At 38.4% G+C, this 15886-nt stretch overlaps 1 protein-coding gene across 3 annotated transcripts in view; it reads right to left on the bottom strand.

Moving 5' to 3' along the window:
* Positions 1 to 15886, bottom strand: part of atg7 (ATG7 autophagy related 7 homolog (S. cerevisiae)) — a 110127-nt gene that overhangs the window by 49479 nt on the left and 44762 nt on the right. For all 3 annotated transcript variants that reach the window (XM_053484627.1, XM_053484628.1, XM_053484626.1), the window contains exon 17: positions 13018 to 13093. In XM_053484627.1, coding sequence (XP_053340602.1) covers positions 13018 to 13093 — 76 coding nt within the window. The remainder of the gene's footprint in view (positions 1 to 13017; positions 13094 to 15886) is intronic.

Here is a 15886-nt window from a genome sequence, read left to right on the forward strand (position 1 = left end):
TTGGCTCGTTAATTGGCTCTGTTGAGTGACACGTATAGCCACGCCCACCTCCAGGGAAAATTTCTATATCTGTACAAAAAAAGCAACAGATGCTGTGACGTTATCTGGCACATAACGTCTCATAACTTCACTTCTACTTAACATTTAGATTTCATTTACGGCAGGTTTAACTACAGGCAAATACTGAGCAACTGCCAATATTTTATTAAATTATGTCCAGCCAGTTTTGTCGCATGTTGCTATGACAATACATGACTGGAAATGCCAGTATTGTATGATATAGTGAATGCAGCAGTGTGAATGCAGGAATACTGGTAATAACAGATACAGTGAGAAATCCCTCCCCATGTGAGTTTGTCACGTAAGTGAGTTTTGTCCCGCTATGTCAGCTATTCTGGAGCTATTGTTAAAGACAGAGTCCCAGCTTTTCCCTCACTCTATACCACACCGCCTTGGAACATCATGGAAAAGGTGATTGTTTTGGGTGGGATTATAGTGTTGGCTTTCAGATATTTTGGACATTTGCCGCTGCCATCGATGAATGCCAACTAATTCGCTAATCGCCAGATGGCAAGTAAAAGTCGAATATTGGCCGATACTGATGCAGAATTGATAAATCGGTGCTTCCCCACATTACATTCTTACAAAAGCAGAAATGATGAATGCACCAATCATGATGAATGCACCAAGAACACTAACCAGTGTTCTGTTTATCAAAATGTCCACTTCATACAGCTGTAGAACCAGTATCCTCATGTGTACTGCTGTTTCTTATGAATCAGATTGCGTTCTTTGATAAAAGATCTTTACCATACAATATAATTAACAGATCTGTTTTCAACATGTTTTAGACTTACAATGCAGTACCTGACTGCAAATAACATGCTGAAAATTCGCCCAAAGAAACAGCAACAAAACCAGCATCTTTAAATTCTAAGTGAGCATCATTTTAAATGAACACCAAGTAAATGATCATTCTGAGATGAACTGGTTAGCTTGTGTGTGTGTGTGTGTGTGTGTGTGTTTGTGTGTGTGTGTGTGTGTAAAACATTGCAATAATACTTTGAGTGCACTGGCAATTTGGTGGGAATAAAAGTCAATTAAAGCTGTAGCTGATAAAACACACCACCCAACACAAAAAAAACATCTGAATTGACCAAAAGCTTGATGAAGATTCTTACTGTGGATAAGAAAAGAGCTTACTGCTGAAAAGCTAAAAAAAAAGGGGGGGGGGGGGGGGATGGGGAGAATTAGCTTAGAAGTGAATAATTCGTGAAAGCCATTAAGCTCTCAACCAGAGATATAAAGAGAAAAGTGACGCAGAGCAGGAGAAAAAAGAGTGAGAACAAGAGAGTGTGCAGTGGGGATTGGGGTGTAGAGAAAAAGAGAAAGCTGATAAGAAAATAGGCAGTGAGCAGAAAACAATATGGAAATAAAGTAGGACTAGGAAATGAGTGCAGTATGGAGAGGTGGTACTTCTGCAACAACCTTGCTGAACCTGGAACATAACCCTCTTGGCCAAAGCAAGTACACCCATCTGATACAACAGATAATTAACGAAGCCTTTCTAATGCCACAATTGACACCAGCACAAACTACTTTATGGGTGTGTAGTGACCGCTACTACTGCACAGAATGTTTTATATACTGCAGGAGCTTTACACAGAATATAGAGCAAAGTATGAGTGGATTCAGGCCACAGCTGAGATGTTTGACGACACACCAAAGGAGGAGTCTGTTGGCTAAGCTCTGCTTATGCATCCTGCATTCGTTTTGTACATAGCTTGTGCACTTTCTCAGGAACTAAGGCGATGCAACCATGCATACCCGTAGGGTAGACAGCAGACACGTCAAAAATGGATTCACATTTACCCCCATCTGTACGATGTATCTTTACTGCTTGATAGTGACAAATATGCATGCAAAACACTTGGAAATATACAGATTATTTTACTGTAAATGCCAAGATGGAAACTAAGCTCCTCATCTGTGGTGTTTCTTTTTTTTATGCAAAACGTAAACAAAGACATCAAAAATTATCCACATTTTGGCATACAATTTATTGTAATTGAGTTTTAGAAAAGATGAATGTGTCAGTGCCAGGTGGAGTGCGGTGGAGATGGCGTTGTCCGTCGAATGGTTTGAACGATAATCTTTCAGCATAATCTCCTTCTTTTCAATACACGTTGTCCATCTGTCAACAAGCTTTCGTACTATCTCATTAAAAAATGTATTAAGCCAAGTTGAGTATGCTTCGACCCTATAGGTCTTCTTTCAGGAGGCCAAACAGAGCAGGAGGCCAAAAGCATCATGACCCAACCAGAAACCATGGATTACTGCGGAGATGCATGTACTTCTGAGATCCTAAAACTCTGCCTTCAGAGCAGATGACAAGGTGGTCCTAAGAACAGCAAGGGCCAAACTGTCCCGGGTCAACATCTTCAAGAACAGTGGTGACACACGGCACATGGGCAGGGCATACAAGGCATCACCACTTACAGGACTTCATCACCTGCCTGTGACAGTAACGGCTCCCTTATAGATGCGCTGAACAGCTTCTACGCACAGTTTACCATGCAGAACGATGTGACTGCGGGGAAGACCACCCCTCCTCCAAACGACCAAGTGCTGTGTCTCACAACGGCTTATGTGAAGAAAACTCTATGCAGAGGTAACCCACGTAAAGCTGCTGGACCAGACAACATCCCAGGTAGAGTGCTCAGAGAATGTGCTGAACAGCTGGCATATGTTTTCTCCCCATCCCGAAGAAGTCTTCTGTGTCCTGTCTCAATGACTACCGCCATGTTGCACTCGCACCCATCATCATGAAGTGCTTCGAGCGGCTCATCATGAGACACGTCAAGACGCTGCTGCTCCCCTCACTGAACCCACTGCAGTTTGCATATCGTTTAAACCATTCGATGGACAACGCCATCTTCACCGCACTCCACCTGGCACTAATACACCTTGACAAAAAGGACACACACGTTACATTCAGCTCAGCATTCAATACAATCATCCCCCAACACCCGATCGGGAAGCTGAGCCTGTTGGGCCTGAACATCTTCCTCTGTAAGATGTTTCTTGACCGAAAGCCCCTCAGTCAGTGCGGATCAGGAACTGCACCTCCAGCACCACCATAATGAGCACTGGGGTAAATCTGACCAACACCTTGGTCCTGGAGGAATTTTGTTTCGTTTTACTGTGTACTGAACTGTATATGGTTGGAATGACAATAAAAAGCCTACTTGACTTGAAACAGGTGAAAGTCTGATGAAGCAAGAGCAGGACTACAGGGAGGATGCTTCAACACTTCAAAACAAAGTTGTGGTGTCAACACCAAAAGTTAAGAAGTTTTTGAGAGTTGACAGTGTGGGCAGAATTGGGGACATGCATTGTCACGGAAGATCAATACACCCTTCCGGTTAAATGCAGTCATCTGCATTTAGTCCGAAGTTTAGACTTTAGCTCTTCAATAGGCATCTCACAGTAACACGCACTGCAGATTGTTGAACTTTTTTCCTGATGATGTTCCAATACTGGCTTCTGAGAATCCCAGAAAACTATAAGCATCAATTTTCCCACTGATGGCTGACTTTTGAGCTTTTCCTTTGTCGGCAATTTGGAATGTTTCCGTTTCATACTCTGCTGTTTATTCTCAGGCTCATAGTGATGAATCCATGTCTCAACACCAGTAATGATTCTCTTTAAGAAACTTTCAACGTCCTTAGAGTATCAGTACAAATTTGTTACATTTTCAAAATTGGTTGTTTATGTATCTTTAGGGTCTTTGCAGGCTGACACAGTAAAACAATGGTTCCCAGTTCTATTATTTAATCTACATAATTTAACTGAACTGATTTTGATTTAATGTCATTTAATGTAATATGAAAAATTATTTGGGGTAACTTAATTATACTCATAACCTTTCAGCTATAATCTTAGTCTTCACGAATACTGATGATGTAATTAAACGCTGCTACTGTATTATAGGCATCGCCTCTGTCCTAGTGTTCAGGGAATAGAAACTTCACTATATACAAAGAAACTCAGAGCTGTATGTTCCCGATGAGCTAAGATGAGCTGATGCATTTTTGCTCGTTCTCAGCACAAGTCTCAACTGTGGTCTGAACAATCTCCAGACCACTTTCGACATGTGTATTCTTATTAGCCCGCCCCTCCCGAATCAATTAAATGCAAAAAACATGAATGCTCCGCGGCTATAAAACCTTCAGAAATGGTTAAACAACATCAAAAATGCATCACTGTCCAGTGAAAAAGAATTTCTACAGTATCTGAACATTGTCCCTTGGATAAAAAAAAAGTTTCCTCTGAATAAACATAGCAAAAAAATGAAATCAAACAGTCTTTTAATTACTCTGTGCCAATTCTCGAAGGTTCTTCATTTAGTTTTTTTCCGCCGTACAGACTCTGCTCTGGATCTTAATTGAAAAGCAAATTAAAGCATAGGCTCGAGGGAGATATAAAGAGCTGGAGCGTCTACGCGGAGATTGAGAGGAATAGAAGCTGCTGATGCATTACACATTCATAATGAGTGAGTGTCAAGGGAGGGAGTGCAGTGAAGGCTTGACAAAGTCAAATGTCTTTGAAATATGTTTTTGAGGTTGGCTTCAGGAATTCTTACAATGTGAAACATAAATGGCACATTTAAACCTTACCAAGCAAAACTGCCACTGGAAGAGCTTATCATACTATATTTTAAATCACAATACTGTAGAAAAATCTAGGCACCCTTTTTGAGGTACACTGTGTCAGGAATGTTTGATTTCTGATGCCTTAGCGTGTCATGAAGAACTATTAAAATCAATTTCCTAGCATAAAAGCTTAGAATAAAAAATGACAGTTCAATTCCTTATAATGCTTGGATGAATGAATATTGTTTCATAGCCAATCATAACGCAGAGGGGTGAATTTAGTGGAAGATGGGATGCCTAACTACTTTTACTGAATTTATTCATCTAGGAGAATTTGCACATTAATGTAACTCAATTATGGTTAGGAATTCTGCTAGATTTTCCTAATATACCATGCATACATATTTATACTCAAGAATACCCGAGTATATGTCTAAGGCTAATCCTTGGCTACATACTGTACTGTACTGTAAAGGTCAGGGTCCTGGTTGACTTGCTAATAAATGTAAGAACCTCCGACCCTGCACACTGGTTCCCAAGAGCAAATATTACTCAAGAAGTCATCCATTAACTTGTGTATTTCATCTGTCTGCACCCAGTTCTGCTTCTGATGCATGATTAGTCTCCAAGTCTCCAGGAAAAGGCAAGTCACACGATTGCGCATAATAGTCAGGGGGTGGCGACATTCCCACTTTAAATACTACACTTTAATGCAACTCCATGCAGAAATGTACTCGAGCAATAGTACAGATATTTGCTGTACTTTTGAGCGGAGTAAAAGTTAAAAGTATCCTCTAATAAAACTACTCATGCGAAGTACAGATATATAAACTACTGTATATACTCAAGTACAGTAACGACAAGGACATGTATTCACTTATTTCCAACCTCTGCTAACAGGACAGTACAGGGGGTAACTGGAGCCCTGGATCATTATGGCTTTAATTAAAAATATCAAAGCTTTTTCCACATCTTCCACAATTACCTTTGTATTATTTTTTGTTCCAACACTCACTTTAAAATCTTTCTTTAATTGCTCTGTAAATAGTGTTCCAATTGTCCAAAGCTGAAATTACATTATTTTTTAATTGGCTATGTATTATTGACCATTATAGGGTTGAAAAATAGTATATACACACACTTGTTTTAACAGAGTTGCTTTATAAATCACATACCATATACAGACTGAAACATCACAGTTGCATAATTCGAACACTATTATGTCACTTTTTTTTGTCCACTTTATATGCAGTGCCCTTCTGGCACTGCATATAAATACTGGCATCTTTTATAAAAAATAATTGCACAAAATCGACAACAAACCCATTAATTGAACTTTTCCTTTCAAACAGATGGAGGAAAAACAAAAAAGTACACTCTTATTAAATCCCTTCATCCAATTATCCATACCGCTCATCCATACCGTAGAGTCGCGAGAGACCTGGAGTCTCTCTCAGGGAACTAATCACATTGCAGAAGCACAGACACTTGCACACCCAGTTATACACTATGAGCACTGCGTGTCTTTGGATTGCGACAGGGACGCGGGAGAAACCCAACACGCACAGGGAGATGAGGTAAACTCCAAGCACAGAACGCGGAGACGAGACCCGAACCTCCGACCCTGCAGACGAGAGGTGACAGTGCTGATCCCGAACAGGAACTCTGTTGTTACCTTTAACCATGTCCCGTTATAATTACAATGCTGCACACATGTAAACTCAGGTTGGCATTTATTACTTGGGGAAAGCCCAAAAGTGTTTTAGTACAAAAGTGCAAGTCGGGTAATGTAAAGAAAAATAAATTTTCATGCGTCTGAAATGTAACAAAAAAAAAATGGAATTGATTCCATAAGTTAAGTTTTAAGTTAAGCCTTTATTTGTCACATGATACAGTGCCCCTGGCACTGGCACAGGGTTTAGGGTCTCGAACCGCCAACCTTCCGATCAGTAACTCAGTGCCTTCGAGCACTGATGCCTTTCTATATAGAGTATAAATGATGGCACTTTGGGACGGTTTTGTAGTTGGTGCTCTTGATGATACTTTGTACTCCGCTGAGTATTAGAACATTTCACCCAAAACCTGTCTGCCCCTGCTACACTACTCGCACCTGTAACAACATGTGACAAAAACGTCATTGTGTCACTTATTGCATGTTATACTGTTTATAATTGAATTCTTGTTTATTTTTGTAAGAATTGTTACTGTAGTTTAAAAAAACAGGCATCATGTGAACTTTAAAATTTAACATGGGCAATACCTATTAACAATTATATCACTGGCAATATACAGTACAGTTCATTCAGGACCATGTGTACTATTCCCCATCTACACCAGGGGGTAGTGTTGCCTAATGAGCAAATAAATCTGTTTGTAACGTCGTTAGATCTAGTGCATGGCTCTCCATTATACAAAAACGACTTAAATGAAAAGGAAAATCTTGCTAATCTACCACGATATGCGACGTCAAAGAAATAATACGCTCTTGATGTTTGATTTTCCATCTTCCCTTCCTTGAACAAGGGCACTGACAGGAGAGGTTAACGCTAAAGCTAAATTAATCTGATTATGCATGAATTTTTTGCATGTAGGTTTTTTTTTTTTAAAGGTCGCTGAGGGTGGCAATGTCATTACGGTGCTTGGGGTCTCACGTGTAGCTTGCTCTGACAATGCGACAGAGTTAATAGCTTGCACCGTTATGCTTCAGTGTCCTCAGCTTCATCATTAGCCCCCTGCTTGTCCATGTGTGTGTGCATCTGCAAGTGAGAATGCGTTTGTGAGAAGTGTTATTGAGATGCTGCGCCAGGCTTTGGTGTGCAAGCAGGGGGTCGAGCAGGAGCAGTGTGTGAAGCGTTTATTATAAAGCGAGATGAAGGATGAAGGATTAAAATTCACCCAAAAGGTTGGATCATTAAGGTCATATTAGGATGGGCATAATGAGCCTTTTTTAGCAATTTCGTGCTCCACAATGAGTACAAATGCTATTTTCCCAGTCTTATTCTCCATTTTTTTTTCCTTTGGTCCAAAATAGGCTTTGAGCTTTGTGTTTATCCACACATCATCACTTGTGCTACTGTACATTAATGCTAAATTACTCTACACTCATCAAACTAGCACAACTTCAGAAATAACAAAGTCACAAGTCTAGTTCTTTTTCTTACTAATTAGCGTACCTGATATATCTGTAAAAATTAATTCATTTTCTATACCTCTTATACTGTACTGGCTGGCAGGAGGCCTGGAGCCTATCCCAGGAGACATTGCGCAGAAGGAAGGGTACACCCTGGACAAGGTGCCAATCCATCACAAGGCACATACTGTACACACAATTAGGAAATGCCAGTTACCCTAATCTGCATGTCTTAGCACTGATAAAAGAAACTGTAGAACCCAAAGGAAACCCACCAAGCACAGTAAGAAAACAGCCTGAGGTAGGAACTGAACCCTGAACCCTAAAGGTGCGAGGTCACAGCACTAACCACTACGCCACTTATCCTCAAAATACTCTACGAGAATATACATTTTTAAAGAAAACAGAATTATAAATTTTCCCTTGTTATGACCGTGCCCTTTTATTAAATCCTTTTCAAAATCCAATCAGGCCACAGTGTTGGTTACAATGACAACTCATTACAAGTCATATAAATAGATACACTGTAGAATGGCCTTGCTGCAAAATGTTAAAAAAAAAAAAAGCATCAAATGTAGAAGAGCTGAAACATCAGACATTTTCAGCTAAACAATATTAAAAACATCCCCGTTATCGAGGATCTCGGTTATCTCTCAATTTTCCCTCGGCGTGTGTGTGTGTGTGTGTGTGTGTGTGTGTGTGTGTGGATGCAGGAAGCTATAAAGGAAGCAAACATGGCCGATCATTCGACTGTAAAATCGGGAAAATAAATAAGACTGTGATAACCGAGCAAAGCGTGCGGTGCTTTCCAAAAAAATCCTTTTCATTACTGATTTATGTATTTCCACACCCCAGTCTTTCACCTTTGACACACTCTTTCACCTGCCACCAAATAGGTGCATTTGAGAGGAGGACATTTATAGTTCTCCTGCTCGTTTCACAAAGGAGAGCTGGTCCTGATGGGAAAGGGTCATTTAAAGCAGTTTTTCTGATTAACCCCATGCACGACATCATCTCCCCTAGTGCCATGTGTTTTAATGCTCTTTTCTTGTGTGGAAGTGTGTGTGATGTGTGTTTCAGCACAACGAAAGCTCCCTGCACTTGCATCTGTATTCAACAATATACTGTATACCAGGATTCAGCATGAAAGAAGTAGTGTTGTTTCATTATACTGGCCTCGGAATACACTTACAGACATGTATATTATTGACTTTCTTAAAAACAACACAGATTTGCATCATCTGGCCGAAGGTTTGTGGACACCTGACCATCATTCAATCATCGTATGTCGGCTTTCCACAAACCTTCGTTACAAAAATGGATGGAACTAAAACCTGTTCCACCAAGTCATGTGAACAAAGCTCTATGAAGACATGGGTGGACTGGAAGAACTGAAATGTCCTGCACAGAGCCCTGACCTCAACCCCATGGACCACCTTCAGGATGAAGTGGAACACTGATGTACCCAAAGATTCCTCATCCCGTGCCTGAATTAACTAACGAATGCAGGTCAGGTGTCCACAAACATTTGTGCCTCGAACTGATTTTTACCTCGTGGGCTGACGGACAATGTAACAACCACTTGGATGTTTGCTTGGAGAACATGGAGCTAAAATTTTGTACGTTTTTCTGCTGCTAACAGTTGACAGACTACATACTCAGGTGCTCAGGCACTTCATATTCTAGAGCGGTGACACTTTGACCTTCAAATCAACAATGACGCCTTTGTTATATCACTTCTGTCTGTCTGTTTTTTTTTTCTTGACAGGCAGGGGTGTATTCATAGACTGTAATTTAGATCCAAAGGTTGTGCCAATATTTACACTGGAAATTTAAGCATATTCAGACAAGGGTTAAGCACCTGTTTAAGGCGATTTTCTGGGCACGTCATTCTGATTATGCAAATGACCAGAGTATAGTGGCTTGCCAGAATGTTCTTGACAGAAAATAGAAGTGTTTGTTGAATAGAGTCTGGACCACCACTTTTGAACACAAGCACCTGCCTTTAAGGCTAAAAAAAAAACATCAGGGATAAAAAAAAAAAAAGGCTATAAAAGAAAAAGCAAACAAACATTTTTCTTATGTCAAATATGCTGGAATGCAAATAGAAGCTATAAGAAAAAATAAAGCAGAAAAATAAAAAAGGAAGTCTGGTATGATGTATGTGAAAATAGCAAGAACTGAAATATATATTTTATAGAAGTCTAGTGCAGTGACAATATACAATATTGCTGATTAATCCTGCTTACAATTATTCCATGAATCCTTGCAAATTCTGTTTAATTTATTAATAATAATAATAGTAATTATAATTATTATTTAGCTTTAACCTCCGTTATTCAGCATCTCCATTTAACTAGCACTGGATCAAGTAGATGCTGTTATTTAGCTTTTTTTTTCTCTTTTTATTGTGCACCAAATTACAAAAAAACCACAAAATACTACAGTAAATCAAGATCATGATGTGATGTGCATGCAAGATATTGCTTGCTCACTCTCATTCACTCATCTTCCATACCGTTTTATCCTGCATTCAGGGTCGCGGGGACCTGGAGCCTATCCCAGGAGACTTAGGGCATGAGGCAGGGTTCACCCTGAGCAGGGTGCCAACCCATCGCAGGGCGCCAACCAATCGCAGGGCACACATACATACACACACTCACACACCAATTTACATACTACGGGCAATTTGGGAACGTCAACTAGGCTAACCTGCAGGTCTTTGGACTGTGGGAGGAAACCGGAGTACCCGGAGGAAACTAACCAAGCACGGGGAGAACATGCAAACTCTGTGCACACAGAGACGGGAATCGAACCCGGACCCTGGAGGTGGTCATAGGTGAGATAGGGGTATAACAACAGGAATAACAGCGGGGAGCGGGTTATCGGGGGCGGGGCTTGTAGGACGACTTTCACACACACACACTAACGGATTAGGAATGACCGCTGTCTGGCTCACTGATTATATAAATTGTCTGAATAACGGATTACATTTTTGAAAATATAACTGAGTATTTAAATAGCGGACCTAACGCGATAGATTACGCATTACATCAAAAAAGTAATCCAAGTAACGCGTTACACCCAACACTGGAAATAAGACTGAGCTCTTGAAACCAAACATAATGCAAAAAGATGGGAAGCCTAACCTATTCTTATAGTTTGGGAAAAAAATGACTACTTCTGTTATATTTTTGAAAGATTAAACATTATATTTCTGTTATATTTCTGGCAGAACTGTGCTGTCCCAAGATGCAAATGTCAAAAAAAGTATTTTATTTAAATGCTTTAAATATGTACTGTAAATGCACATCTTATCGAATAAGCGTCCATATAAACAGTTACGGTGGAATTGCTAATCTGAATAATTTCATTTGGTTAAAGAAATATTGTCCATGTACTGTAAACATAGCCTATGCTTTAAAATGCATCTTTTATTTACGTTATTATACAGTTGAAGTCATAAGTTTATGTACAGCATATATACTTAAAATGATTTTTTTTTTCACAATTCCCGACAATTGTAGTAAGACAAGTAGCAACATTTCCTGTCTTATGTCAGCTAGTATCACTACTTTAATTTAAAAATGTAAAATGTCAGAATACAGAGGAGGATTTATATCAGCTTTTATTTCTTCCATCGGATTCCCAGTAGGTCAAAAGTCTATATGCATTTAGTTTTTTTTTTTTTGTACTATTGCCTTGAAATTGTTCCTATAATTCCTACCAGACTCCTACAAAATGCAGCTGGAGCTTTAGCCGTTTTTCAGTATTTCTGAGTCAGCTTTGGAGGCCGTGCTCACATACGCTTTTTCCGTTCTCCCCACAAATTTTGTATTGGATTGAGGTGTCCTTAAATTGTCTTTAAGCCATTCTGTCACAACTTTAGAAGTATGGTTTGAGTCATTTGCAAGCTTTTATGTCCTGGCTAATGTTAAGTTACTTCAGTACATCACCTTGGTCTTCCATACTCATGATGCCATCTAAATATGTATTTTGTTAGGTGCTTCTTGCTAAGCAGCCTTTCAGCTTACGTTAATATCCATCTCGTTTTCCCATGAATATAAATAATTTGTGGAATTTCCCAAGCTGTTTAAAAGCACAGTCAGCTGAGTGTACTTTTGATCCACTGAAATTGTGATTTAGTGAATTATAAGTGAAATAACCTTATAATTATTAACCTTATAATAAATAACAATCTGTCAAAAAAAATACTTGTGTCATGCATAAAGATGATCCTAACTAACTTGCCAAACCTAAAGTTTGTTAACGTGAAATCTGTGGAATGGTTAAAACAATCAGTTTTATTGACTTAACCTAAGTGTATGTAAACTTACAAATTCAACTGTAGCAACAGCACTTGTAATGAACAGCTGTGTTTAGTCTCAAAAAGTTTTTTTCAAAGCATTTTATTGACCTGATGTTCAATTAAATCAAAGTAAATTCACGTTTATTTGCAAAGATTTCCATGTATATAATTTACATTTTTTTTGTAGGTAAAACTAGTAAACTCATATTATTTCAATTATGTACCACATTGTCTTGATGAAGGAATGGGTTATGCTTTACTTTATGTCCTATGTATATACTGCGTACTTACTGTACAGTGAACAAATACTATAACCAGCAACTGATTATGTGAGCGTCCGGTCTTGGTATTGACCTGAACTCATACAAAAAGTGTGGTTTTAACTTGGTCTGGCTGTAAAGTGAATTTTTTTACTGTCAAAAAAAAAATCATTTAGGAGGCTTAGAGGTTAGCAATATCGGAGGTTAGCAAAATATTGCGCCGTGGGTTTCCTCTGGGTATACTGGTTTCCCTTCACAGTCGAGTGACGTGCTGTATACCGACTGATGTTTCCAAACTGCCCATATTGGCTACAAATCGTAACAAATGGTGTTTGTAGAAGTCTTATATAAAATAAATATCACACTCGAGGTCATACTGTTGTGCTGGCCACATAACAGCGATGCTGATATTCAGTATAACAGCACTCCCCTTCTGTCCCCTTCCCCTTCCCCCAGTGTGATATTGTTTAATTATATAAAATAATCATGTTTTGTTAAAAATATATCTGGAGTTGCTCTTCAAAAACATTCCATGTTCATTGTAGGTTGCTAATCCCAACCTGCATTTTGTAAAAAATTTTGCCATAACCTTTGTGTCAAGTTGGATTGACACAGATAGAGGAAAAGAAGGAAGAAACGTTCTGGATGACTGCATTCACTAACCTGATGCGGGACGAGGCCAAGTGAGGTCGGCGGTTCATTCATGCGATCATCACTACTACTTGCCACCGCATAGCCTCTGCAAAACAGAGAGGGAGGACAAAGAGAGAGAGAGAGAGAGAGAGAGAGAGAGAGAGAGAGAGAGAGAGAGAGGACACACAATGAATATAAAAGCCTGTCTGGATTTCTCCTTCTTTCAGGTTCTCATTCCATGCATCACTTCCCTTGAAATCCGTTTTTTGACTGTCTGAGAGTAAGTCTCATCCCTCTTTCTTTCTCTTTTCTCTCAACTTACCACACATCCTAAAGCTAAAAACATCACAGCCTGGTTGAAAGAAAAAAAAAAAAAAAAAAAAAACGGTTATGAATACAGAAAGAAACAGTAGAAAAAAAAAAAAAAGATTTTAACTGTATGTTATAAAAAACCACAATGTTTTGGCCATTTTACTATCATCTACTTTTTGCTGTCCAGTTTCAACCATGACATGCTTTATCTTGAGAGCAAACTATAGAAATAAATAAATAAAAAAAAATCTTTTAGAAAAATGAGCTTACTACTCACTCAAACCTAATCACTTGCATATCATCTATACTGCTTTATCCTATGTACAGAGTAACAGACAGCCCGGAGTCTATCCCAGGAGACTTGGAGCATGAATCAGGGTAAACCCTGCACAGGGTGGCAATCCATCACAGGGAAAACATACACACTCATTTACACACTACAGGTAATTCGGGGAAAGTCAATTAGCCTAATCTCCATGTCATTTACATTTTTGCATGCATAAATAAAACTAAACCGTCCTCACATACGCAGTGGCGTACAGACGCAGGGACACTTACAAGCAAAAGTACACAGACCCAGATGCTTTGGTGGGAATATTCACTGAGGAGGATGACGAATTCCCTGGCTGCTCATCTGCTCCAGACTCCCTGTGCTGTGTGTTCATGTGTTATGTATAGTTTTGCCTTCCTCTTCAGTTTAGTCGTAATGAACACTCTTTGTAAGAAAATCTTGACTCAATAACAATTTCTGCAAATTTCTTGCATTACCAAAGTTTAGGTTGACATTTGTGGCACCTCTGTATTTATAAAAGTACAGGAAAAAAATTATTTTCATGTTGTTGTTATTGCACCTTTAAGCAATTAATCTAGTTAATACTTTATTTCATATATAGCCTTAAAGGTTGAGGGTGTAAAATTGGCATTTATGTATGGGATCTAAAAATGTTCCAAAAACTGACACTATAGCATGTATAAATACATATAAATATTAAAAGATACACTCTGCCAGAACTCTTCTATGGCATGTCTTAAAGGGTCAACTCAATTCCAGTAATTTTAGCAATATCCCTATTTGATTTCTTTGCAAGGCCTTACTTTTTTAAGAAATATTTTTATTAAAATAAATACAGTTAGCATTTTTCTGATGTATGCAATGTCTTTTTTAACTGTATAGGCAACAATATTAATATTGTCTGGTGTTACTTTAGATGTCAACTGGTGTGTTACATTTAATTTAAATGAAATATCTGCAGTAGGATTAACAGAGAAAATATACATACAGTGTATACAGCAGGGAGCACGTTCATAAGTCGAATTCGTTCACAAGTCCAACAAAGTGAGTCTTTCACCCCTATCTCACCTATGGAAAGTCAGCTTGGTTTCACGCAGAGGCCGTAAGTACGATTTGTCTCAATCACCTCGAGTTTTTGCAGTTACGTTTCAAATCTTTCACGAAACATCAGGCGGTCACTCACGGTGCCTAACACTGCAAGTAAAATCGTAGAGTACCATAAAACCACAGTAAAAGCTATATTAGACTGTAAGGATTTTTCCGAAATTATTATTACAGGATTTACCATCGGGGCAGATTTATAGGTTAATAGTCTTTGGATATTTTACACATTCATTTACACACTGAAAATATTGTATATAATTGTATATATTGGTATCTGGTGCACTGCAGTGTCTATTTTTGTGTACAATACACTTGAGCTACTTCAGCAATTTTTCGCATCTACGAATGGTAGTAGATCCGTGGTACATGTGTACCTGCAGAAATTTGTAACTCGGATGTTCATAAGTCAGGGACTTACTGTTTTACAGGATGATGTATTATATAATGAGACTTACTAGCATTAACTTTAAAGTAGTCTTGTTTTGTGATAGAAAGACTCTCGTAACATCACTATTGTAATTCAAATTGTATTTGTAATTAATAAACTTTAAAGTTCATATTTTTTAAATATGGCTAGACAGAGTTTTACAATTAGATATAAAAAACACAGCAACATCCCTAAACAGCTTTTTGGAAACGATGTACATGAAATATTCTGTCCATAAATGAACTGACAAAGTAAACAGTTGTTTCTTGTAATTACATTAAAAAATGTTATAGATTAAGCTTTTTATCTAGAGGATTTTAACTCTCAGTTTATGCACTGAGACTATTATTTCAGTTAAACAAAAACTTTCCACTTCCATCAAATACTTGTCTTGTATAAGAATAAATAACCCACATGCTACCATTTTTGCAAAAAAAAAAAAAAAGACAGACAGATTTATTAGTAGCATGTAGACTAACATTTTGTTTCAATAAATCAGTTAGCAGGCATCACTATTGCAAAAGGCTCAAAACTGTAGATGCATGTGGGATTGCAATCTTCAATTACCAGGATATTTTTTTTTGCAATACATACCCCTTACTGCGACTGCAAACAAGCTTATGTTGCAGTAAAAATAAAAATGTTAACAAAATTATAAGATACAGAAAAGGGATTTAAAATCCTGCCGTTTTTGTCCAAACACCAAACAATGCCTGGCAGGCAGTCATTCTTCACATCACTGCATAAAGGATTTTTGCCAGAAC

The sequence above is a fragment of the Clarias gariepinus genome, chromosome 23, assembly GCF_024256425.1.
Source record: "Clarias gariepinus isolate MV-2021 ecotype Netherlands chromosome 23, CGAR_prim_01v2, whole genome shotgun sequence".
Lineage (NCBI taxonomy): Eukaryota > Metazoa > Chordata > Actinopteri > Siluriformes > Clariidae > Clarias > Clarias gariepinus.